Here is a 27,314-nt window from a genome sequence, read left to right as displayed (position 1 = left end):
AGGTAACCTCGATGACATCACCGCCGGTCACTGTGGCTGCGCCCACAGAAGCTCATTCCCCAGTGGTTCTCAGCCTGGACGATTGCATTTTCCACCATCCAGGTTGAAAACTATTTATCCCCAGACATGGGTTACGTCATGGAACAGAACGACGAATAGGTGAGGGATACTGTTGTTTTTTATTTTTGTTATATTACAGAAGACGAAGGATTCGGTGGAAATAGGCGTTAGGTGAGTATAACTGTGTTGTTATTTTTAATAAAGTACTTTATTCTGAATGTGTATTTAGCATACACCTATAGGATTAGTAATGGATAGGTCTGTCTCAGACGCTTCTGCATTACTAAGCCGTGGGCTTGATGTCACTGGACAATACAAAGGTGACATTAACCCCACTTGCCACTGCTGCAGGGCAAAGTGCCAGAATTAGTTGTGCCTTTTCTGAGCAGCTGCGGCTGCTATTTTTAGGCTGGGAGGGGGAGGCAATATATATACGGCCCCTTACCAGCCTGAGATACCAGCCCCCAGCTGTCTGCTTTAGCAAGGCTGGTTGTCAAAAATGGGGTGGACCCCACGTCTTCTTATTTATTTAAAGAATTTAAAATTACAGCACGAGGACCCATCTATTCTTATAACCAGCATAGCTGAAGCTGACAGCTGTGAGTTTTGCCTGTCTGGTTATAGAAAATATAGGGGAACCCACGCAGGTTTTATATAAAATTCTTTATTTACAGCGCAGGAGCCGGCTAATGAATACTCCCATCAGCTGCTCCTGCTCTTGCTGTGATTAGCGGCAGCAGGGGTCGGATGATGGGAGCAGTAGTCCCCCCAGCTGACACCAGTGACCGGAGGTAAACTTTATACCTCCGATCACAGCTGAGCGCTCACGCGGTCATGTGACAGTGTGGGACCTTTGGCTCTCTGACCGGCGGGGAGGATTTCACTGCTGATCAGAAGCGGTGTTTGTCGCGTTGTCATGCACATGATAGTGTGGCAAACATTGGATGTTCGGCCCCCCATTCAAGTGGATGGGGTCCGGTGCTGTTCAGTTACCCGACATTTTGTAACTGTTGTGCCGAACCCGAACATCCAGGTGTCCGCCCATCTCTATTAACAGCCAGATGAGGCCACTAGCTTGTAGACTGGTCTGTGAGGATCCTGGGATCAGCGCCATTCTCTCCTGTCAGTGCTGAGCCGGGGACATTGGACTGGTTCCTGGGAGGACCTCGCTCCGGCGGCTCCCTCACCGCTCCGGCATCGTCAGTCACCCCTCCGGCGGCTCCCGTCACCTCAGCACTGAACTGTCTAGAATGGAGTGGCTAAAATGAGGTCCTGAATAAATCCACCCCACTCTAGAAGCACTCTGCTCACTGCGCCTGCGCCGCCATCTTTCTGGAGCCTACGATGAAAACTAGTACCAGGGGACCAGTCGCAGCGGTGATGACGTAGGCAGAGGCGGCCCTGTGAGTTGCGCGCGGTCTCTTCCCCTTACGATTACCGGAAACTCCCGGGCCCGGAGGCTCTCTTCCAATGGAGGATGATACGGATGTTCCCCCGGAGAGGGACACAAAGGTAACCGGTAGCCACGTGATAGCGTCTGTCACCCTGTGGTGGCTGTTGTTACCGGCCGTTATACCAGTGCGGCGGTACTAACAGCCATTAACCGGGAGGTGTCATTGTCCGGGGCATTACACAGACGCCATCGTGTCCTCCCCGGTCACACGGTACCGGCCGCTCGCACATCACCTAGGACCCCACCTTCCCCCGTGTCCCACACTGCGTGCAGTCCGTGCATCTCCTGTGCACATCCAGAAAACCCGGCCTGAAGTCATAGGTGTCACTGCTGATGTGTCGTTACCGTGTATCGGTGCAGTCACTGATCTCACCCGATGTGTCGTTACCGTGTATCGGTGCAGTCACTGATCTCACCTGATGTGTCGTTACCGTGTATCGGTGCAGTCGCTGATCTCACCCGATGTGTCGTTACCGTGTATCGGTGCAGTCCCTGATCTCACCTGATGTGTCGTTACCGTGTATCGGTGCAGTCACTGATCTCACCTGATGTGTCGTTACCGTGTATCGGTGCAGTCGCTGATCTCACCCGATGTGTCGTTACCGTGTATCGGTGCAGTCACTGATCTCACCTGATGTGTCGTTACCGTGTATCGGTGCAGTCACTGATCTCACCTGATGTGTCGTTACCGTGTACCGGTGCAGTCACTGATCTCTCCTGATGTGTCGTTACCGTGTATCGGTGCAGTCACTGATCTCACCTGATGTGTCGTTACCGTGTATCGGTGCAGTCTCTGATCTCACCCGATGTGTCGTTACCGTGTATCGGTGCAGTCGCTGATCTCACCTGATGTGTCGTTACCGTGTATCGGTGCAGTCACTGATCTCACCTGATGTGTCGTTACCGTGTATCGGTGCAGTCACTGATCTCACCTGATGTGTCGTTACCGTGTATCGGTGCAGTCGCTGATCTCACCCGATGTGTCGTTACCGTGTATCGGTGCAGTCACTGATCTCACCTGATGTGTCGTTACCGTGTATCGGTGCAGTCACTGATCTCACCTGATGTGTCGTTACCGTGTACCGGTGCAGTCACTGATCTCTCCTGATGTGTCGTTACCGTGTATCGGTGCAGTCACTGATCTCACCTGATGTGTCGTTACCGTGTATTGGTGCAGTCTCTGATCTCACCCGATGTGTCGTTACCGTGTATCGGTGCAGTCACTGATCTCACCTGATGTGTCGTTACCGTGTATCGGTGCAGTCTCTGATCTCACCCGATGTGTCGTTACCGTGTATCGGTGCAGTCGCTGATCTCACCTGATGTGTCGTTACCGTGTATCGGTGCAGTCTCTGATCTCACCCGATGTGTCGTTACCATGTATCGGTGCAGTCACTGATCTCACCTGATGTGTCGTTACCGTGTATCGGTGCAGTCTCTGATCTCACCCGATGTGTCGTTACCGTGTATCGGTGCAGTCGCTGATCTCACCCGATGTGTCGTTACCGTGTATCGGTGCAGTCGCTGATCTCACCTGATGTGTCGTTACCGTGTATCGGTGCAGTCACTGATCTCACCTGATGTGTCGTTACCGTGTATCGGTGCAGTCACTGGCCCCTCCTCGCCCAATGTGTCGTTACCGTGTATCGGTGCAGTCACTGATCTCACCCGATGTGTCGTTACCGTGTATCGGTGCAGTCACTGATCTCACCTGATGTGTCGTTACCGTGTATCGGTGCAGTCACTGACCCCTCCTCGCCCAATGTGTCGTTACCGTGTATCGGTGCAGTCACTGATCTCACCTGATGTGTCGTTACCGTGTATCGGTGCAGTCACTGATCTCACCTGATGTGTCATTACTGTGTATCGGTGCAGTCACTGATCTCACCCGATGTGTCGTTACCGTGTATCGGTGCAGTCACTGATCTCACCCGATGTGTCGTTACCGTGTATCGGTGCAGTCACTGATCTCACCCGATGTGTCGTTACCGTGTATCGGTGCAGTCACTGATCTCACCTGATGTGTCGTTACCGTGTATCGGTGCAGTCACTGATCTCACCTGATGTCGTTACCGTGTATCGGTGCAGTCACTGATCTCACCCGATGTGTCGTTACCGTGTATTGGTGCAGTCACTGATCTCACCCGATGTGTTGTTACCGTGTATCGGTGCAGTCACTGATCTCACCCGATGTGTCGTTACCGTGTATTGGTGCAGTCACTGATCTCACCCGATGTGTTGTTACCGTGTATCGGTGCAGTCGCTGATCTCACCCGATGTGTTGTTACCGTGTATCGGTGCAGTCGCTGATCTCACCTGATGTGTAGTTACCGTGTATCGGTGCAGTCACTGATCCCTCCTCACCCAATGTGTCGTTACCATGTATCGGTGCAGTCACTGATCTCACCCGATGTGTCGTTACCGTGTATCGGTGCAGTCGCTGATCTCACCTGATGTGTCGTTACCGTGTATCGGTGCAGTCACTGATCCCTCCTCACCCGATGTGTTGTTACCATGTATCGGTGCAGTCACTGATCTCACCTGATGTCGTTACCGTGTATCGGTGCAGTCACTGATCCCTCCTCACCCAATGTGTCGTTACCATGTATCGGTGCAGTCACTGATCTCACCCGATGTGTCGTTACCGTGTATCGGTGCAGTCATTGATCCCACCTGATGTGTCGTTACCATGTATTGGTGCAGTCACTGACCCCTCCTCACCCTAGGGGTTGTTACAATATATCAGTCATGATGAAAGATGTTTCTTGTTCTGATTTTCTAGGATTTCCTGTTCCGTCAGCTGAAGCAGAATCGCCTCTTCCCGTCTCCACAGGAACTCCCTAAGGAACGCTCTAATCTCCTTGCTGTGTCCAACAAATATGGCTTCCTGTTCGCGGGCGGCCCACCTGGACTGAAGATTTTCCGCATAGATGATGTTCTTGTTCCTGTGAAGGCAGGACAGGATCACAATGACATCGGTGGGTTCATGTGTGCGCTGCTGTATGAATGGCTTCTTAAAGGGAAATTGTTATGTAAAAAAAAAAAAATTGTGATCAGATGGACATAGAAGGCTTAATCGTCTGGCGCAGGCTCAGTGCCGGGTGGAGCTTCTGTGGTATCGAAGACCCGCGGTCCAAGGACAGACAGGATATCCGGTCCTGAACACAACAGTCCCATGTGCTTATGAGGTTGAGTTTGGAGCAGCCGCTCTGGACATCGCATCATCTGTGCCCCATTAGCCCATATAAGCACTGGTGGACATGGACCTAAATGGGCCCCTGTATAAGACCAATATATTGGTCCTGTACAGTCCAATAGCTCATCATAATGCACAATTCCTCCTGTTTTGGAGGTGAAAATGGGCCCTCTGACCTCCTGAGTCCTTGAGCTGCTGCACAGGTTTCACCAACAATATGGCCACCCTTGCTGATGAGTCCTGTTCTGACCTCCCTGTGAGAGCTTATGGGATCTTCACAAATCATAGAGCAGGTGCTCCCATAGGATTTAATTGAAAGAAGCGTTCGCCCGCTCCATGTTTTCTTAACGAGTACTGGGCCTAGTGGTGGGACCCCAACATTTACACATTGGAATACCCCATCATTTCCAAATGTAAGGACCACCTGAGCTCTCGGCATGGGTCTCCCTCTGCAGAGTGTTGTTCCTGGCAGCTCTGCCCTCTCTCTGAAGCTTTGGCCGGAGGGGACGCCACCATGATTTCAGTGCTTTTGGGATGGTCGTGGACTGCCCTCTACCTTGTGATCATTATAGCTTTATGGGCAGGTCAGAGGGGGCAGGTGTGTTTTCCAATGGGATCAGTTCCTGTAGACGACTCCGGAATGTGCGATAGTTATTTTACTACAGTATTTGGTGGGGGAGGGGTGGTGCGTTACCTGTCAGTATAATAAAGCTTTTCTTGTTGCACAGAGTTGGCTCCTCCAGGTATCGAAGTACCGACACAGCATCCTGTGCACCATGTGGCACTGAGCTCAGACAACCTCACCCTGTCTGTCTGCACAGGGTCCAGTGACCGCGGCTCCTATGTCTTCTTCTACGACGTTCGGACCCTTGTGGGCGAGGTGAGGTTTCTTCTCCATTTCTTTCTTCAGAGGGTGTTTCCATCTGCTTCATCCATGACTTTCCAGCTGGTGCAGAGTTACGTCTTCCAGCGTGTGTATGTGGTCCGAGCATGCTGGGAGCTGTAGTTCTGCAACAGCTGGAGAGCCGCAGATGATCTGTCTGGTAATGGACTTGTCTCCTCTTTTACAGTCCAGGCAACCAAAAGAAGCCTTCACCTGCCAGTTGCTGTCTAGAGAACCTGGCAGTTTTGTCACAGATCTAAAGTGGAATCCCGTGATGCCAAACATGGTGGCGGTGAGCCTCAGTGATGGCAGCATCTCCGTCTTCCAGGTCACAGAAACCGTCAATTTGTTTGCCAATTTGCCAGCCACATTGGGCGTGACGTGTGGTGAGTGATCATAAAGCTGCGCCACGTCTGATCCAGAGAGTGAACAGTGGAAATTGTATAAAGTCTGTAATCTCTTCCCTTACAGTGTGCTGGAGCCCGAAAGGAAAGCAACTGGCTGTCGGCAAGCAGAATGGCACCGTGGTGCAGTATGTCCCTGTAAGTCCTTTACTACAGCCTGTTTTATACCCCAGAGCTGCGCTCACTATTCTGCTGGTGGTCACTGTGCACATATATTACATTACTGATCCTGTACTGATCCTGAGTTACATCCTGTATTATACTCCAGAGCTGCACTCACTATTCTGTTGGTGCAGTTACTGTGCACATACTAGTCTGGTTATGCTGTCTTGTTTTTGCAGAATCTGGAGGAGCGGAAGGTGATCCCGTGCCCCTCTTTCTATGAATCGGACCCTGTGAAAGGTAAAGCTCTGATCCTTTTGTGCAGTATGGGCAGGAAACCATTAAAGTTTGGGGATGTATGTTGCAGCACGATGCCTGCACTTGTGGCTCTTGCAGAAATACTATTCCCAGCATCAGAACAAATACTCTACATAGCTGAGGGTTTTGACACTTGTCTCCGCTTTCAGTGCTGGACATCCTGTGGGTGAGCACATACGTCTTCGCCGTGGTGTATGCAGCCGCTGACGGATCTCTGGAGACCTCGCCTCAGCTCGTCATGGTCCTGCTTCCTGTGAGTTTTCAGCTTAGACGGTGTAATGGCCGCCCTCATTCCAGCCATGTGTGGGGAGAGGATCACCGACTGTCCTCTAGCGCCCCCCTTTGGTTTCCATCTGTAAGTAATGCATTCATTCTATCTCACAGAAAAAGGAAGACAAGCGAGGCGAGCGCTTCTTGAACTTCACCGAGACCTGCTACAGCAGCTGCAGCGAGCGGCAGCACCACTTCTTCATGAATTACATCGATGACTGGTAAGCTGCCGGCGCCTTACCCGGGAATGCCCGCCGCTTTGCTGGGTTTAACGCGGGTGTACGGAGCCTTCACATACTCTGCCCTTCTCCTAGGGATATCCTCCTCGGGGCATCAGCAGCTTCTATAGAAGTCAGCGTGATCGCCAGGCCGCCGGATCAGGTAATGATGCTGCACCCAGAGGTGCCATCTCCTACCCCCACACAACAGCTCCAGAGGTAAAGGGTGTGTGTGTGTGTATGTGTATATATGTATATATATATATATATATATATATATATATATATATATATATATATATATATATATATATATATATATATATTATATACACATATTATATATATATATATTTGCAACCTATATTTTCAGTGTTCCGAAGAGTCTTCTATAACAAAAAACAAAGTGAATAGTCTTTATCACTCCTTCGCGCCCCCTGATGTCATTGAGGAGATTAGCAGCTTTGCCCACTGAATAGTGCTCAGGTGCCAGCTGTATGGTACAGTGGGTGTTCGGTACAGACGCCAAACTTCACTGTTCGGGTTCGCCCATCTCTACTGAAAAACGATGGTTGAATTTCAAGGATTTTGTTTCAGACTTTCCCCACCCTGGGATTTCTTTTCTATTTTTTTTCAGTACATTATACGGTAAAAATATATGGTGTCATTTATGACCACAACTCGTCTCCCAAAATATAAGTCCTTGTACTGCAATGCTAACAAATGGATATAAACATTGGGGACGAGAGTAGGGCAAAAAACAAAGTGCAAAAACAAGAAGAAAATGAACAAATAAAACTGGTTACTCGTGAAGGGGATAAAATGTCCTCGTTTTGCGTCTGCAGCTCCCATGCCTCCATGATTACAGACAAAAACTCTGACCCTGCTGTCCATATTACTCCCCTCTTGTAGTTGTAGGTATTTTGAGCAATGATAAACTTTTTGCACCAGTACACATGCCGTGTGTGGGTACACCCCCAGGGTCAGGATTTGGCACACTATGCTCCGGCCTTGTGTTCTGATCCGATGTCTCACTCCCTGTTTTCCCGCAGAGCCTGTGGGAGTTGTGGCTACTGGAAGACTCCAGCCGAGCCGAGCTGCCCGTGAGTGATAACAATGATGACACTCTGCCGATGGGAGCTGTAGTCTCCTACACCAGCCAGCTGAGCGTGTTTGTTAGTAAGTGCCACTCTATGCAGATCAATGAGCCATTGACTAATGGGAACATCTCTGCTGTATTGGTTGCATTCATAAAAAGGAAAAAGTGGTCACCTGTGTGGATTCCTCAGCAGCACAGAGTATTTCAGGACAGGAGAGATGCTGAGTCGCTCCCACGGAAACCTCCAGGGCTGAGTAATAGGGCAGAATATGGGCCAGGGTATAAGGGCTCCCACGGAAACCTTCAGGGCAGAATATGGGCCAGTGTATAAGGGCTCCCAGGGAAATCTTCAGGGCAGAGTAATAGGGCAGAATACGAGCCAGTGTATAAGGACTCCCAGGGAAACCTTCAGGGCAGAGTAATAGGGCAGAATATGAGCCAGTGTATAAGGGCTCCCAGGGAAATCTTCAGGGCAGAATATGAGCCAGTGTATAAGGGCTCCCAGGGAAACCTTCAGCGCAGAGTAATAGGGCAGAATATGAGCCAGTGTATAAGGGCTCCCAGGGAAACCTTCAGCGCAGAGTAATAGGGCAGAATATGAGCCAGTGTATAAGGGCTCCCAGGGAAACCTTCAGGGCAGAGTATGTGACAGGGCTTAAGGGCTCCCAGGGAAATCTCCAGGGCAGAGTTTAGGGCAGAGAACGGGTATTCCACCCTCTGGGAGACACCAGTATATACACGCTCCAGATAAAAATTGCCTTTGTGGCTATGTGAGGTTTGCACCCCAATATGACGCCTCACTGACCCTTGTCTGATCTCTACATTGCTGTTTATCACGGAGCTGCTCTGAGACAATACACATGTATACAATGTTCATTTATCGGCGTCTTGCACAGTGCAGACCACATATCCAATGTACATCTATCGGCATCCCGCTCAGTGCAGGCCACATATATAATGTACATCTATCAGCGTCCCGCTCAGTGCAGGGCACATATGGCATCAAAGTCTCTCCAAGAAGAAGTTATGTAACTTTGATGCCATATGTGCCCTGCACTGAGCGGGACGCTAATAGATGTACATTGTATATGTGGCCTGCACTGAGCGGGACTCTGATAGATGTACATTGGATATGTGGCCTGCACTGAGCGGGATGCTGATAGATGTACATTGTATATGTGGTCTGCACTGAGGACCTCTGATGAAAAGGGCGATGTAGGGATCAGATGAGTGTCATCTTGATGCAGTTACCAAGGACAGTTTCCAGGGTGTAAAAGGAAAGATTTGTAGTGTGTTATTGGGTAATTCGGCCATTACTGTATCTGACATTCTGTATAGAGATGTATACCCGAGGTGTATTCTGCTCTATACTTTGTATGTCATGGAGGCTTTTTCTTCACTTGTAGAGAAGAATGTTGGTGTAATAATCTGCAGACATCACATGCTCTGGGGTTAGGTAAACTCACTTGTAGAGAAGGATCTGGTTGTACTTGTAGATCACAAACTCCATAACAGCATGAAAGGTCAATCAGCTGCTTCTAAGGCCAGCAGGATATTGTAATGGATCATAAGAGGTGCTCGCGGGATGGGATACGACCACTACAAAGAGTGCGAGACCTCATCTGGAGCATGAAGGAAGGAGGCGCTGGACCTAGGAGAGGTGTGAAGAAGAGCCACAACACTGATAAGGGGCACGGAGGAGCTAGTCTAGGAGGAAAGACTAGTAGAATTGCATTTATTTAGTCTTGTGAAGAGACTTCTCAGGGGAGACTTGATTAACATGTACAAGTACATAAATGGCCCATACAAAACGTACTGTGAAAATCTGTTTAATATAACAAAAGACAAGGAGCACTCTCTCTGTATGGAGAAAGAAAGGTTCAATCTCGAGAGGAGACAAGGCTTCTTTATCATGAGAGCGATTAATCTGAGGAATAGCTGACCTCAGGAGCTGGTTCTCTACTGTAAGAGTGGTGATCACATGGACAGTCAGCCTCAGGACCTGTTACAGCAGGGACTGTTGATGGTTTCAGAGAACGCTGAGATGCTGCTTTTTTATTTTTTTACATGTATTACTCCTGAATAAACCTGGGACTCGTTACCTCTGTAACTTCAGCTCTGGTCTCTTTCTTCCATGCAGATGAGGAGAAGATCCTTCCTCCCACTCCAATCCTTCTGCTGCTTTCCACAGACGGAGTCCTTTCTTCTTTTCACATGATCAACTTGAACCCAGGTGTGAAACCTCTGACTGTGAAAGCGGAGCGGCTTCCTATGGAGGGAGAGCGAGCCATCAGACCTGCAGGTACTGAGACTGTAGGGCGCAGCGATATCTGCCCGCACACTAATGGCTGTACATGACCCCTCGATGATGTGCGGATGAAGCTGCCACGGGACACCTATGGTGTTTACAACTCTTTAGCTTAAGCCCTGTCCAGATTCTTATATTCGGGCAAAGTCCTTACAATGATTGGCAGCAGCATGAAGTCACCGCCCTATAAATCTGCAATAAGATTACATGATCCACCCTAAGGTTACAGGGTGCAGAGCATGTCACCTTTCTCAGTGTGTCCACAAGAAAATGTCTCCAGAACACTGAAGGGTGTAAATCGTAATGGTGTATGCGTAGAGTAATGTCCTTGTGACCTAGAAGCATGGAGCCCTGCTCCTAATTATTAGCATGTGGTGTTCTGCGGGGATCCTTAGGTCAATCACATGATCTTGTTTGTGTGGTGTCGTGGCTTCCGGATACGATGGAGGACTTGCCGCACAACTTCCCGCTGCTGCGATTTCTATCTGTTGTTTGGCCGCCCAGTGACCATCATTTCTGTGCTTGTGTTTGCAGCACTCGGCTCCAGCACCCCAGGACCTTCTGCAGCTGTTGCTAGCCCTCCTCTGTCTGGTGCACTTATCGGCAGTGCTACTAATACACCCCCCTCTGGTCTCCCTGGAAAATCGACTGCCCCGGCGCTCAGACACCCAACCATGCCTCATGCTTCAACCCCAACCTTTGTCCTGTCTGTTCCTACTGGCAGTGAAAAAACGCAAACTGCTCCTCCTGTCCTCAGCCTTCCTGCCACTAGTGGCACTGCGAAACCCCAAACCTCCGCTCCTCCAACCTTTGACCCATCTATCACTACTGGCAGTGCAAAACCCCCAACCTCCGCTCCTCCAGCTTTCATCCTGACTGCTACTACTGGTAGTACAAAACCCCAAACCTCCACTCCTGCCCTCGGCCTCCCTGCCACTACTGGCACTGCAAAACCCCAAACTGCTGCCGCTTCATCTTTCAACCTGTTTGCCGCTAGCAGCTCTGCAAAACCTCCTCCGACTGCCTCCACCTTCAGCTTCTCCTCAACTAATCTCCCTGGAAAACCCCAGCCTGGTGCCGCTTTCGGTTTACTGATGGCGAGTGCCCCTGCTGCCCCTCAGGCTGCCTCCTTTGGGTTCAGCATGCCTTCTTCTAACTTTTCTTTCAATCCTCAAGACAATTCTTCGTTTGCAGGCAAACCTCAGGCTTCTCCTTTCAGTGCCCCTTCCACCAGCCTTCCTGTAGTCACGGTCAGCTCTTCTTCGATTTTTGGCGCTCCAACTACAAGCTATGCCAAGCAGTCGGGAGCTCCAGTGGTTACCTTCGGGCCGGATGCGATTGGGGGCACATTTGACGCTGCAGCCCCGAAGCCAGAAACCACCAGTGGTTCTAACCAAGCTGCAGATACCAGCATCCAGCTGGCACCATCCTCCGTCAGAGTGAACCTAAAAGACAAGTATGTTGAATATTCTGTCCAGTCATAGATCATTCTACAAAATTGTACCATCTTCATTAAGTTTAAAGGGGTTGTCCGAGAGCCCCTACTTGGAGGACCTGTTAGATAATGAAAACAAATTGTAAATATTTATTTAAATATGTGGAAAAAATTTTTCTTTTTATATATATTTCCATGACTATGAAAATTGTACATTCACACTGAAGACATCAAAACCATGAATTAACACATGTGGAGTCACATACTTAACAAAAAAGTGTGAAACAACTGAAATTATGTCTTATATTCTAGGTTCTTCAAAGTAGCCACCTTTTGCTTTGATGACTGCTTTGCACACTCTTGGCATTCTCTTGATGAGCTTTGCTAATCAGAGCAGGAGCAGTTGGTCCGAGTATTCATCAGCCGCCACCTGCGCTGTAAATAAATAATTGAAAAGGTAAACGGTGTGGGTTCCCCTGTATTTTTGATAACCAGCCAGGCAAAACTCACAGCTGGGGGCTGCAACCCTCAGCTGTCAGCTTTGTGTCTGGTTATCAAGAATAGAGGGGTCCCCACTCCAATTTTTTTAAATATTCAAATAAATAATAAAAAAAAAACTGTGTGGGGTCCCCCCCCATTTTTGACAACCAACCTTGCTAAAGCTGGGGAGGGTGGGCAATATCCATGTCCCCTTACCAGCCTGAGAATACCAGCCCCCAGCTGGGGACCCCTCTATTCTTGATAACAAGCATTGCTGAAGTTGACAACTGAGGTGTGCAGCCCCCAGCTGTGAGTTTTGCCTGGCTGGTTATCAAAAATACAGGGGAATCCACAGGTTTTTTTTTTTTTTTTGTTTAATTACTTATTTACAGTGCAGGTGCCGGCTGAATACTCCCATCAGCCGCTCCTGCTCTCACTTTTATTAGCGGTAGCCAGTGTCAGCTAATGTGAGCAGTAGTCCCATCAACTGACACCAGTGACCGGAGGTAAACTTTATACCTCTGATCACAGCTACGTGTTCACGCTGTCTTTTAACAGTTTGGGAACCGTGGCTCTCTGAGCGGCGAGGATGATTTTACATCCGATCAGAAGAAGTGTTTGCTGCGCTGTCATGCACATGACAGCATGGCAAACACTGGATTTTTGGGCCCTCCATTCAAGTGAATGGGGTCCGGGTTCGGGTCCAGGTACTGTTCTGGTACCTGAACTTTTTGTAACAGTTCAGTCAAACCCGCCAGACCCGAACATTCAGATGTCCGCCCATCTTTACTGTGCAGGTAAGTAATGCTGTCACCAGAAATACGAACATTAACTCCACTACCCAACAACACGAGGGATGCGAGCATTAACTCCGCCACTGCCCCTAGAGCACCAGGGAAGTTGGCAGTAACTCCTCCACTACCCCTAGAGCACCAGGGATGTGGGCATTAACTCCTCCACTACCCCTGGAGTGCCATGGATGTGGGCAGTAACTCCTCCACTACCCCTAGAGCACCAGGGATGTGGGCAGTAACTCCTCCACTACCCATGGAGTGCCATGGATGCGGGTTGTAAATTCTCAAACAGTAGCGTAACTAGAGTCCCCAGTGCAAAATGTACACCTAGGCCCCTACTTACATGTTCGTCAGATGTATGAGCACTTATGTCTTCACAGGAACTGGGACAATACATGTTTACCCTCTCATGTAACAATGATCCCCCATCCTGGCACTTGCTGTAATAATATTCCCCATCCTGGACCCCTTCCTGGTATAATGTCTCTCATCTTGAGCCCCTTCCAGTAATATAATGCCCCCTTCCTGAACCCCTACGAGTAATGTCTCTCTTCTGTTGCTCTTCTCCAACAAATGTAAAAAAAAAAAAAAAAAAATTCTGTTCACACTTCTACAACGTGCGATGTTCTCTGCTATAGCCAGCAGTGAAGCCGGCAGCTGACTTCAGAGTGTGAGTAAAGGGCAGCAAATGATGTCCCTGCCATACACCGCTCGTGACGGACACACCGTCAGCTGCCAGCCTCTGATTATCTGGCAGCATGTCTTGCAGGGACCCAGCGGGTCTTTGCACTGAAGTACATTTCAGCTGAATGTGCACATCCATCTGAAATAGCTGCTGGCATTGGCATGAACACAAGCCCTTTTGCATCCTCTGGGACCATGATTGTTACGCCCCTCACTGGGATGTGGACAGTAAATCCTCCACTACCCCTAGAAAACCAGGGATAATAATAATAATAATTTTTTATTTATATAGCGCCAACATATTCCGGGATGTGGACAGTAACTCCTCCACTACCCCTAGAGCACCAGGGATGTGGGTAGTAACTCTTCTACTACCCCAAGAGCACTCCAGATGCGGGTAGTAACTCTTCCACTATCCCTAGAGCACCAGGGATGTGGGTAGTGACTCTTCCACTATCCCTAGAGCACCAGGGATGTGGGTAGTAACTCTTCCACTATCCCTAGAGCACCAGGGATGTGGGTAGTAACTCTTCCACTGTCCCTAGAGCACCACTTTATTTTTTTGCCATTCTTATATAATCTGACTTGCTCTGTGTTTTACTGTATAACTGGCTGTTCTTTTCTCCTGTGCTCAGGTTTGGCGCTGTGGATGTGCCTCAGCCAAAGACGGTCTTTGCCCCAAGCACGCCAGGCATTTCTTTTACACCTCCAGCCAAGACCGCAGCTCCTGGCAGCATTGCCGTGCCCACATCATCCCTGTCCTCGGGGACTCCTAGCAGACCGTTCTCTGATGGTAAATCTGGCAGCTCTGTACTTGTGTCCGGCCGCTGCACCTCAATGTGATGTATGTGTCCTCTTACGAATTGTCTTTTACATCAGTCTCACTACCACCACAAAGCGCTCTCCCGCCCCAAGCAGCAGCCCAGAAGGCGGCCCGGGTCTTACCAGTGGTAGTGAAGCAAACGCCACCTCCTCAGGTACATCTTCTTTCACATACACGAGTCTAGTACAAACCCTGCTCTACTGTGAGATGGCTGCTAACAGAGAGCAATCGGCGAGGCTTATTGTGACCATATTATTTTTATTTCTTGCAGCCTGTAGGATCATTTCACAAAGTTGCAGACAACAAGGACCCTATTTACAATGGCATAAAAGAAGAGGTGTGCCCCTGGGAGAAATGCTCATTAGGGGTCTTGGGTTTTCATTGCTTTTTCAGTTTTAGCTGCTTTTTTTTCTTAACCTTCTTTTGTGTTTGGGCGACAGATCGCTCATTTTCAGAAGGAGTTGGATGATCTGAAGGCGCGGACAGCTAAGACTTGCTTCACCGTAGGAACAGAGGAGGAGATGAGGCATCTGACCACAGAGTCCGATCAGCTCCACTCTTTTCTTCTGGAAATCCAGGATACTACAAAGGTAATGACTGGACCCAAGAAGAGAAGCGATCTAAAATGTCAAAGCATTCATTTGATATGATACGTAATGTTAAAAACCAGTGCCGCAGTCAACACTGTGCATATAGAAGGGGCAAAATGTATGGAAAGTGCAGAGTGGAGCAAAAGGATTCGCAGGTCCAGTGGGGGCCACATCATTGTGGTGGCCACTGGACCCATGAGCCCTACAAACCTCCCACCTTCTGGCACCCGGTGCCTCTACTGATTAAAAGGCACAATGTTGTTTCCCTTGTATAAATAATCATTGGTGAACTAGTATTGGGTGGAAAGTCTCCGAGACTCAAACAGGAGATATTACAGAGGCCAAAAGAAGAGGGAGGGCTGGCACTTCCTAATCCCTGGATATATTTCCTATCTGCACAATGCCAGCACCTCAGAGGATGGGGAGAAGTGTTAGGGAAGGGTAACTAGTAGTTTGAGGTATCTAACTAAGAACTTGCCGTTAAGTATGGGTTTGGAGGTGGGGCTTTTTAAAAAATTGGGTTCTCAGTATCAAACTTTTATTCTTATCCATAAGGTATGGCAGAAAATTAAACAGATGAGGGGGGTATCTGGTTTCACTAAGTTTTCGCCTAAATTGGATAATAGTTATTTCCAGGAGTTTAGTCACATGGAAGGTTTTGGGGCGTGGAAGGATGGGGGCATTAGTTTTAACGGTCAACTGATTTATCAGGGTAAGCTTAAACCATTTGAAATGTTACAAGAGGAATTTCAGTTCCCAGGGACAGATCTTTATCAGTATAGAAGGGTTCAACATGCGTTTCAGTCTGAGGAGAAGAGGTCCTATAGAGATACAACGGATCTCACGCTAGATTTTGTACTTAAAAGTAGTAGAACGAGGGGAGCAATATCTGAAGTATATAGTGACCTGTTACAGGCTTTCTTGGGAGATCACCCAATCAAAGCTAAAAGAAAGTGGGAGATAGATTTGGGGGACATGAGTGATGATAGTTGGGAATCTATTCTAGAATAAGTGCCTAAGTTATCCATGACTGAACCTGGGAGACTCGCAATTATATGTGATTCATAGGGTGTATAGAACCCCTGATATGCTGCTCAAGGCTGGCCTGAGGTCTAACTCTGAATGCCCATGATGTTCACAATCCCAGGCAGATATATTACACATGCTTTGGAGTTGTCCCAGACTGACTGCATTTTGGATTGTTGTGTGGAACCGTATTGGAGTGGTGTATGGGTATGTGGTCCCCAGTGAGCCACTGGTGTGTGTACTTGGGTATGTGGAGGAAATAATAGCTGATAGTACGACCAAAATTGCAATTGCAAGATTAATTGCTAAATATTGGATTAGGTTAAATTCACATTAGCGTACCTATCTTTTAACATTGGGTGAGCAGGACATGCGGATGTATACGGATGCATCATTTTGACGCGCCTGCCGACCGCACGGGAACGCAACAAGTTGCGTTTTGTGCAGATACCAGGCCTGTCAAAACGACGCATCCGCATGTCCTGCTTACCCAGTGTTAAAGATAGCTATGCAGGACGCATGCAGAAGTATGCGGGGCTTAATGGAGGACGTACGCAGCCCTCCGAAAAGCCCCCGAACGCTAATGTGAACCCGGCCTTAGAGAGGAGCCTCCGTCCAGGCGGGAATTTGTTTCCCAATCAGACCATATAATTCAACTGGAAAAGAGTATTTATACCAAGAGTAATAAGTTGAAATTATTTCATAAACTATAGCAGCCGAGGCTGGAGAAGACTAAGTAACCCCTTCATGACCTTGGGATTTTCCGTTTTTCCGTGTTCCTTTTTCGCTCCCCTCCTTCTCAGAGCCATAACTTTTTTATCTTTCTGTCAATATGGCCATGTGAGGGCTTATTTTTTGCGAAACAAGTTGTACTTTTGAATGACCTCATTGGTTTTAGCATGTCATGTACTAGAAAACGGGAAAAAAATTCCAAGTGCGGTGAAATTGAAAGAAAAAGTGCAATCCCACACTTTTTGTTTAGCTTTTTTACTAGGTTCACTAAATGCTAAAACTGACCTGCAGTTATGATTGTCCAGGTCATTACAAGTTCATAGACACCAAACATGTCTAGGTTACTTTTTATCTAAGTGGTGAAATAAATTTCCAAACTTTGCTTAAAAAAAAAAAAAAATTGTGCCATTTTCCGATACCCGTAGCATCTCTATTTTTCATGATCTGGGGTCGGTTGAGGGCTTATTTTTTGCGTGCCGAGCTGGCGTTTTTAATGATACCATTTTGGTGCAGATACGTTCTTTTGATTGCCCGTTATTGCATTTTAATGCAATGTCGTGGCAACCAAAAACGTAATTCTGGCGTTTCAAATTTTTTTCTCCCTACGCCGTTTTGCAATCGGGTTAATTCTTTTTTTTATTGATCGGGCGATTCTGAACGCGGTGATACCAAATATGTGTAGGTTTGATTTTTTTTTTTTGTGATATATTTTGAATGGGGCGAAAGGGGGGTGATTTTAAACTTTTATATATATATATATTTTTTTTTTTTTACTTTTGCCATGCTTCAATAGCCAGATCGGTTGTGCTACATAGCAGCGATCATCAGATTGCTGCTATGTAGCTTAATAACGGGCTTGCTATGAGCGCCGACCACAGGGTGGCGCTCACAGCTAGCCGGGATCAGTAACCATAGAGGTCTCCCGACTGACAGCCCCCCCTGGCCGCCCGCCTGCCTGCCTCCCACCCTCCCTCCTTGAAGACGTCATACTCGCCCTGCTCCAGCGATGCCTGGTCTCAGCGTCTGCAGCTCGTCCTGAGTGAGCGGTCACGTGGTACCACTCATTAAGGTCATGAATATGCGCATATTCATGACCTTAATGAGCGGTATCACATGACCGCTCACGCAGGAAGAAGGTGCTGCGCCGGGAGTCGGGACAGAGCCAGAGGGATGTCGGCGCGGTGTGGGAAAGGTGAGTATGAGGGACGGGGGGGGGGGGGGGGGGGGGTTGAAGGAGGACGGTAAGCCGCACCATGCAAGATGGGAACAGGGGGGTATATGAGCCATGCATACAGGAGGGGGGAATATGAGCCATGTATACAGGGGGGGTAATATGAGCCGTGTATACAGGGGGGGAATATGAGCCGTGTATACAGGGGGGGGAATATGAGCCGTGTATACAGGGGGGGAATATGAGCCATGCATACAGGAGGGGGAATATGAGCCATGGATACAGGAGGAGGGGGAATATGAGCCATGTATACAGGAGGGGGGGGGGGATATGAGCCATGTATACAGGAGGGGGGATATGAGCCATGCACACAGGAGGGGGGGGGGGGGGGAATATGAGCCATGCATACAGGAGGGGGGGGGGGAATATGAGCCATGCATACAGGAGGGGGGGGGGGAATATGAGCCATGCATACAGAAGGGGGGGGGAATATGAGCCATGCATACAGGAGGGGGGGGAAGATTAGCCAAGCATACAGGAGGGGGGGTCATTATACAGTATGGAGCGTCATGTGTGACCATTATACAGTATTGAGCATCATGTGGGATCATTATACAGTATGGAGAACTGTGTGGCCATTATACAGTATGAAGCATCATGTGTGGCCATTATACAGTATTGAGCATCATGTGGGATCATACTGTCATGTCGGACGCTGTTCATACTAGGGCGTTCGACGGACAGCGGTAATTCCGCTTTTGTCCACTATGCGCTCAGTGGCGTCTGCTAGATTTTGTCTAGCTGGTCCGGGGTTAATTTAGCTGGTGCTCGGATTGGAAGCTGGGTCACGCCCACTGCCTTTAAATTGTTCTTCTGAACATTGGGCGTCGACGATTATAGCTTCTGTCTTGTGCTTGGTTATCTCGGTCTGGAGTGGTGGTCTAGGAAAAGGAGTATCATATCTGGTGGTGTATATTTCCCTTTGTCATATTTTCCTCCTTCCTATATTTGTATTTGTTTTGCCCTGTGCATTTATTGTGTATTCCTGAGTGACTGCGGCGTGGTGTATATTTTCCGTTATCCTTGTCTGTGCGAACTGTGGGTATTGGTTAGTGGTCTCTTCACTGGGTGGTGGGTGGAGGTTTCAGCCTAGGGTTGAAACACGAGACAGGGTGAGGGTGGAGGCCCAGACATGCACACCATCAGTGTAAACTCTGGGAGAGGGTCAGTCAGGGTTTCCCAGAGTTGAGGGAAATCGCAGGGGCCTGGGTTATTAGCTCTTGCCTACCTAGGTTTCCCGTGACACATACAGTATGGAGAACTGTGTGTGGCCATTATACAGTATTGAGCATCATGTGTGGCCATTCTACAGTATGGAGCATTATGTGTGGCCATTCTACAGTATGGAGCATTGTGTGGCCATTATACAGTATTGAGCATCATGTGGGATCATTATACAGTATGGAGAACTGTGTGGCTTTTATACATTATGGAGCATCATGTGTGGCCGTTATACATTATGGAGCACTGTGTGGCCGTTATACAGTATGGAGAACTGTGTGTCCATTATACAGTATGAAGCACTGTATGGCTATAGTTTTTTTTTTTTTTTTTATAATTGTTTATGACACAGTGTGATCAGCAGTGCTAAATGGCTGTGGTTGGGACGTGGATATGGGTGTGACTAGTTGTGAAATGGGTGTGGTCAGAGGCGTGGCTTAAAATTTGCCGCGGCGCACTACGCGCGCCGCAAACTTTGTACCTCCTTCCCTTCTCAAAAGTTGGGGGTATAGTACCGCATTTGCCAGATCACGGCAAGTGCCGCAAATCCCATAGGGAATGAATGAGGCCGAACGCAGTGTTGCTGTAAGTGATCCGTTACGCGGCAGATGCAGAAAAACTGCCCGATCTGCTGCAAAAGGCGACTTTCACATCAGCGATTGTTGCCAAAGTCACTGCCGATAGTGTCATACTCACCAAAGGGGAGGCAGCACTAAAAGTGCCTAGGGCAGCAGAAACTCTAAATATGGCCCTGGCGGCGGGTGAAACGCGATTTCACCCGCCGCTATTGCGGGCACATGTCAGCTGTTCAAAACAGCTGACATGTCTCGGCTTTGATGCGGGCTCACCAGCCGGAGCCCCTGCATCAAAGCGGGGGATCTGACCTCGGACGTACTATCCCGTCCGAGGTCAGAAAGGGGTTAAAGATGTACCAGTATACAGAAATGTTCAGTTAAGATTTCGGCGAACTGAACAAATACCTGATTTCTCCTACGCCTCATTGGGGGACACAGGACCATGGATGTTATGCTGCTGCCACTAAGAGGACACTAAGTAAACGCAGAAAGAATAGCTCCTCCCCTGCAGTATACACCCTCCTGCTGGCTCCAAGTGAACCAGTTCTTGCTTAGTGTCTGTAGGAGGCACTTGGGTCTGTTTTCAGACCCTACCATTTTTTTTTTTTTTTTTTAATTCTATTTTTCCGTTAACAGAGCGAATGGGGGCGGCGGATCCTTTCTAGGTTCCGATCTCCCCCGAACCATCAACAGGCAAGAACGCGGAGCGTCCCTCCCCGTACCCTTTCCTGCAATGTCGGATGCCAGCCCTGAGCTCACCTTGCGGGTGACGATTCCTTCGCGTTCCGATCTCCCCCCTCTATAGCAGGCGACCACTTAAAATTTAGCCCCCGACTTTTCTCTCTTCCAAGCTGGAACGTTGGCTCCGCCCACCGGCAGTTACCACCGCCCACTCTCTGGCACTTCTCGTTCTGCGAGAAGCGCCTTCTTTTCCTGATCTCGGCAGCCATCTTTGGACCACCCACAGGGCTGATGCTGCAGCGCTGCTCCAGCGTTCTGAATCACAGCTTCAGGCGTTAGTGATTTCGGTGGACACATTGCGGACCTCTCCCGGGGACTCCAGACATAGGACCTGGGTAAGCTGCAGAAACATAGCTTTACCCTCTTAACCGCTCTCCTCAAGGCTACACTATGTCTCAATCAAAGCCTAACAATAAGTCTGGGAAAACCCACACTGTGTTTTTGCTGCATGTGCCTCTTGTAAGGTGTCTCTACCCCGGGGTCACAATACTGCGATATGCTCAGCTTGTGAATCGGTGACTGCTCACGAATCACCTGTTACTGATAATGAACCCAGTGAGCCTAGTCCCCCTGAGTGGGCTACCTCCCTTACCTGGTCTATGGCATCCCTGGCCAAAGCGTTAGACTCGTTCCGAGACCCTTCCTCTAACCAGGGCACTCTTACTGACAAAGCTTCCGATGATCAGAACCCCTTGCACACTAGGGGTCGTACCTTACCAAGGAGCTCTCGCTCTTCCAGGAAAAGAACTCATGCCTTGTCCCCAGACCATCACCGGGAATCGGGTTCTGAGAGCTCCATCTCTCGCTCCCCCTCCCTCGGGGCTAGTAGAGAACCTGTCTCAGGACGATTCTGACACGTTCCTAGATCAGGAATTTCAGCACGATCAGGAGACTCTCGACTCTCTCATTGAGTCAGTAAACAAGGCCCTGAAACTAGATGAGGAACCTTTATCTAAAATGGATCATGCTGTGTTCTTTAAGAGGACCAAGCGGGCTCACAGAATGTTAGCCAATCATCCCGATTTTAAGGAAATCGTTCAGTCTCATAGGATCCGTCCAGATAAACGCTTCACAGGGCAAAGGACCATGGAGTCAAAATATCCCTTTGCTCCTGATCTAAGTAAATATTGGTCACAGTCTCATCCGGTAGATCCTCCAGTGTCGCGCCTAGCTACTAAATCTATCTTATCCTCTTCAGAGGGCGCCTCGATTAAAAACCCCACCTATCGTCAGATCAACAATATGGCGCGTTCAGCTTTTGAAGCCTCAGCAGCCGCACTCTTTCTATCTTTTGCTGCTACGTGGGTGGCTAAGGCTATGACCCATTGGGCTGATGTCTTGTCTTCAGCTGTTCTGGATACCAATCTTCCCCCCGAGGTAGCAGACCTTGCTATTCAGATAGCCAGAGCTGGGGATTTTCCAGTGACCGTGTCTCTGGATGCCGCTGACTGCACTTCTCAAGCAGCAGCAAACGCCATCACCATTTGGAGGTCCTTATGGCTCAGGGACTGGCGGGCGGATTCTGCTTCCAAAAAATCACTGACTTCTTTACCATATCAAAGTGGTCGCCTTTTTGGCGAAAAGCTTTCAATTAATTTCTGACGTAAATTTCTCCCACAACAGAGACCCTTTCAGCCCTTTAGGAACCAGCAACAGCAGGCTCGGTCCCGATTTTTTTTTTTTTTTTTTTTTTTTTTTCTTTTTTTTCGTTCCAACTCAAATTGGTCCTCTACTTCCACATCTTCCGGACCCGGCCGGGCACAACGCAGGGATAGAGGCCCTCAGACCTCTTACAAACCTTCCCCTTCATGGAGAGGCAGGCCTAGGCAGTCAGGATCCAGGGGGTCCAGACCGGGCAGATCTCCCACACAATGACTCCCTGTGTCCCGGGGGACACCCTCAAAGTAGGCGGCCGCCTGCTTTGCTTCAGCGACGCGTGGCTCTCGGTCGTTCACGACGAATGGGTATGCGACCTAGTGTCCTCCGGATACAAGATAGAATTCTCCTACCTTCCACCAAATCATTTTTTCCTGTCTCCTCCTCCCAGGGCAAAGGCATCAGAGTTCGTCCAGGCCATAAGCTCTCTAAAAGAAGACGGGGTTATTATCCCGGTCCCTCAAAGCGAAAGGTTTCAAGGTTCTTATTCAAACTTGTTCATTGTTCCAAAGAAGGACGGTACAGTACGGCCCATACTGGACCTAAAACTGCCGAACAAGTTTGACACGGTACGACGGTTCCGAATTGAATCGCTTCGTTCTGTCATCGCCTCCATGGAAAAAGGCAAGTTCCTGGCGTCTATAGACATCCAGGACGCGTACCTCCACATTCCAATTTTCCCCTCTCACCAGAGGTTCCTTCGCTTCGCAGTTCAGGAACAACACTTCCAATTCTTTGCTTTGCCTTTCGGCCTCGCCGCCGCACCCAGGGTATTCACCAAGGTCATGGCGGCCGCCGTGGCCATCCTTCACACCCGAGGCCTGGTGGTGCTACCGTATCTAGACGATATCCTCATCAAAGGCCCCTCTTTCCGTGCCTGCAAGGAGGCTGTGAGCATCACAATAGATTCTTTCTCGCCTTGGTTGGAAGATAAACTTCAAAAAAATCTTCCCCAGTACCGACTCAGCGAATTTCCTTCTAGGAGTGATACTCGATTCGTGCCAGGGGTTGGTGCTTCTTCCCCCGGAAAAGATCTCAGCCTTACAGCGGGAAGCTCAGAAGCTCTCTCAACCTCGCACTCACTCTCTGCGCTTCAGTATGAGTCCTCGGCAGGATGGTAGCAGCTATGGAGGCGGTTCCTTTTGCCCAATTACACCTCCGTCCCTTACAGCATGCCCTCCTGGCTGTTTGGGACAGGAACACGTTCTCCCTCGACCGTCGGTTCTTCCTTCCCCAGCGAGTCAGACAGTCTCTCAGGTGCTGGACATTAAAGTCCTCCCTGAATCAAGGGAAGTCATTTCTTCCAGTACTTTGGCTAGTTGTGACAACAGATGCCAGTTTTCTAGGCTGGGGAGCGGTGTTCCTACATCACACTGCTCAGGGCCGCTGGTCACTTCAGGAATCACGCCTTCCGATCAACATCTTATAAGTTCGGGCAATCAGGTTAGCTCTTCTCCAATTCCATCCCTTCCTGGCGGGTCGTCCCATCAGGATTCAGTCCGACAATGCCACTGCAGTGGCATACATCAACCGACAGGGGGAAACCCGCAGCATGGCAGCCATGAGCGAGGTAGGCTACATTCTCCGTTGGGCCGAGGAAAACCGCTCAATGATTTCTGCGGTTCACATCTCGGGTGTGGACAATTGGGGGGCAGATTTCTTCCAACATATCTGCTGTCGTTGGGGAACTCCGGACATGGATCTGATGGCCTCACGACTAAATTCCAAAGTTCTCGACTTCATAGCTCGGTCCCACGATCCAGCAGCCATCGGGGCAGATGCACTCGTACTCCCGTGGAATCATTTTCGGCTTCCGTACATATTTCCCCTGCTCCCCTTACTGCCAAGAGTCATCAAGAAGATCAGAGCGGAGGGAGTACCAGTAATCCTGATTGCGCCAGATTGGCCGCGCCGGGCGTGGTACGCAGAACTAGTTTAACTAGTCGCCGATGTTCCCTGGCGATTACCGAATCGCGCAGACCTGCTATCATAGGGCCCCATTTACCACCAGAACTCCGAGGCCCTGTGTTTGACGGCATGGCCGTTGAGTCCTGGGTTCTAACCCAGGCAGGTTTCTCTCTGGAAGTCATCTCTACCATGATCAGCGCTAGAAAGCCTACGTCCATGCGCATTTATCATTGCACTTGGAAAACCTTCTTTTCCTGGTGCAACGACCGGGGACGTTCTCCTCTTGAATTTTCCATTTCTTCCATCCTCGAATTTTTACAAACGGGTTTGGACTTAGGTCTCGCCCTTAGTACTCTCAAGGGGCAGATTTCAGCCCTGTCCGTTCTGTTCCAACGCAGGATTGCCAACAGATTACAAGTGAAGACGTTCATTCAGGGAGTCTCCCATAGGGTGCCGCCCTATAAGATGCCGTTGGAACCATGGGACCTTAATCTGGTCCTCGGAGTCTTGCAAGAAGCTCGTTTCGAACCTCTACAGGAGGTTTTCCTGTCCTTTCTTTCATGGAAGGTTGCCTTCCTGGTTGCGGTCACGTCCATTAGACGAGTCTCAGAGCTGGCGGCTTTGTCTTGTCAAGTTCTGTTCCTGAATTTTTATCAGGATAAGGTGGTTTTAAGAACATCCCCGTCTTTTTTGCCAAAAGTTGTCTCATCCTTCCATCTCAATCAGGAGATTCTTACCGTCACTCTGTCCGGCACCAGTACATTGCATCGAGAAGGCCCTCCACACACTGGATTTAGTGAGAGCTCTCAAGAGATAAGTCTCGCGGACGGCGTCTTTTTCCGCAGGTCAGATGCCCTGTTTGTGCTTCCGGAAGGGCCAAGGAAGGGGTTTCCCGCTTCCAAGGCGACAATAGCCAAATGGATTCGTTCAGCTATTCAGGAGTCCTACCGAGTCAGAGGTCATCTTGTCCCAGCAGGGATTAAGGCTCATTCCACTCGGTCAGTGGGTGTGTCTTGGGCCATCCGGCACCAAGCTTCGGCAGCACAAGTTTGCAGAGCTGCGACCTGGTCCAGTCTGCATACGTTTACAAAACATTACCATATTCATTCTCAGGCCTCGGCAGATGCGACTGTCGGCAGACGAATTTTGCAGGCAGCTGTGCCGCATCTGTAACCTGTGGGTACAAGGAGCAATTACAGTTGATTGTTCCCCACCCAGGGACTGCTTTAGGACATCCCATGGTCCTGTGTCCCCCAATGAGGCATTGGAGAAACAGGGATTTTTGTGTACTCACCGTAAAATCCTTTTCTCCGAGCCAATCATTGGGGGCACAGCACCCACCCTGTTAGCCTAACGGCTTTGGTTTTCTGTGTTGGTTTGGTTTTGACATAGTTCATCCTGGTTAAATGTTAAGCTCCTACTGCTTTGTTACCGAACTGGTTCATTTGGAGCCAGCAGGAGGGTGTATACTGCAGGGGAGGAGCTATTCTTTCTGTATTACTTAGTGTCCTCCTAGTGGCAGCAGCATAACACCCATGGTCCTGTGTCCCCAATGATTGGCTCAGAGAAAAGGATTTTACGGTGAGTACACAAAAATCCCTGTATTGATAGCTATGGACAAACTGTTGCTTGCTCCTGGAATGGTCTCCATGAGGGTGGGGGATAAAGGGTTGGGGAGGGGTTATTTACTTGAAAATGTAAAATGACGATGGATATATGACACATGATACCTGTTTTTTTATGTTCTTGTGCTCAATAAAAATCTATCTGATTTAAAAATAAATAAATAAATTAAAAAAAACATGTCATGCCCCACAGATTACTTTATTTGTCTGGGCTACTGATGGGTGTACGGGCCGGGAGCAGGAGGTTTTTTCAGGGTCTGGTTCGGCTGCCTTGGACTGCCTATGTGGCCATTGGATCAGGGACCTGCAAGTCTTTTTTCCTCAGTTCTAATGCAAACACCATGGGGGATGAGCTAAACATTGGGTGATGTAGATGACTCTGCAAAATGGTGACGGGTGCAGCATGATTACAGGGGAACTCCAACCCGCTTAGACCTGGTAATACGATTGGGGCTGCAGAACCATGTCAAGTCCTGGAAGCCTAGGAAAGGCCTCTGTCTTCAGTCATGTGTCCCACACTTCTTTGCACTGTCTGTTAGACACTGGTGCCCGCGACTCTTTTCTGTCATTGTGTGTCACCCCTTCACACAATATATATTTGGTCCTGCCAATAAAGCTTCCTTGATATGTATGTATATATATATATATATATATATATATATATATATATATATATATATATATATATATATATATATATATATATATATACACATACATACATACATACATACATACATACATACTGTACACACACTGCTCAGAAAAATAAAGGGAACACTTAAACAACAGAATATAACTTCAAGTGAATCAAACGTCTGTGAAATCAAACTGTCCACTTAGGAAGCAACACTGTTTGACAATCACTTTCACATGCTGTTGTGCAAATGGAATAGACAACAGATGGAAATTATTGGCAATTATCAAGACACTCAAAAAAGGAGTGGTTCTGCAGGTGGGGACCACAGACCACATCTCAGTACCAATGCTTTCTGGCTGATGTTTTGGTCACTTTTGAATGGTGGCTGTGCTTTCACACTCGTGGTAGCATGAGACGGACGCTACAACCCACACAAGTGGCTCAGGTAGTGCAGCTCATCCAGGATGCCACATCAATGTGAGCTGTGGCAAGAAGGTTTGCTGAGTCTGTCAGCGTAGTGTCCAGACGCTGGAGGCGCGACCAGGAGACAGGCCAGTACACCAGGAGACGTGGAGGGGGCCATAGGAGGGCAGCAACCCTGCAGCAGGACCGCTACCTCAGCCTTTGTGCAAGGAGGAACAGGAGGACCACTGCCAAAGCCCTGCAAAATGACCTCCAGCAGGCCACAAATGTGCATGTGTCTGCACAAACTGTTAGAAACCAACTCCATGAGGATGGTCTGAGTGCCTGACGTCCACAGATGGGGGTTGTGCTCACAGCTCAATACCGTGCAGGATGCTTGGCATTTGCCACAGAAAACCAGGATTGGCAAATTCGCCACT

General features: G+C 48.9%; 1 protein-coding gene across 3 annotated transcripts in view; it reads left to right on the top strand.

Annotated features, from left to right (window-relative positions):
* Positions 1-1,365: 1,365 nt before the first annotated feature.
* The window catches only part of NUP214 (nucleoporin 214), a 52,266-nt gene continuing 26,317 nt past the window's right edge, over positions 1,366-27,314 (top strand). For 2 of the 3 annotated variants that reach the window (XM_077284698.1, XM_077284697.1), the window contains exons 1-16: positions 1,415-1,572; positions 4,296-4,491; positions 5,438-5,589; positions 5,780-5,978; positions 6,064-6,134; positions 6,338-6,398; positions 6,566-6,669; positions 6,801-6,907; positions 7,001-7,067; positions 7,957-8,083; positions 10,144-10,305; positions 10,846-11,767; positions 14,340-14,497; positions 14,584-14,681; positions 14,799-14,864; positions 14,968-15,117. In XM_077284698.1, the coding sequence (XP_077140813.1) occupies positions 1,531-1,572; positions 4,296-4,491; positions 5,438-5,589; positions 5,780-5,978; positions 6,064-6,134; positions 6,338-6,398; positions 6,566-6,669; positions 6,801-6,907; positions 7,001-7,067; positions 7,957-8,083; positions 10,144-10,305; positions 10,846-11,767; positions 14,340-14,497; positions 14,584-14,681; positions 14,799-14,864; positions 14,968-15,117 (2,682 nt within the window). In that variant the 5' untranslated portion in view covers positions 1,415-1,530. Of the gene's footprint in view, positions 1,573-4,295; positions 4,492-5,437; positions 5,590-5,779; positions 5,979-6,063; positions 6,135-6,337; positions 6,399-6,565; positions 6,670-6,800; positions 6,908-7,000; positions 7,068-7,956; positions 8,084-10,143; positions 10,306-10,845; positions 11,768-14,339; positions 14,498-14,583; positions 14,682-14,798; positions 14,865-14,967; positions 15,118-27,314 lie in introns of all 3 variants that reach the window. The other variant, XM_077284699.1, reaches the window with a different exon arrangement.

The sequence above is a fragment of the Ranitomeya variabilis genome, chromosome 2, assembly GCF_051348905.1.
Source record: "Ranitomeya variabilis isolate aRanVar5 chromosome 2, aRanVar5.hap1, whole genome shotgun sequence".
Classification (NCBI taxonomy): Eukaryota; Metazoa; Chordata; class Amphibia; order Anura; family Dendrobatidae; genus Ranitomeya; species Ranitomeya variabilis.
The sequence above is the reverse complement of the archived record's forward strand: the minus strand, read 5'-3'. Positions and strand labels throughout refer to the sequence as shown.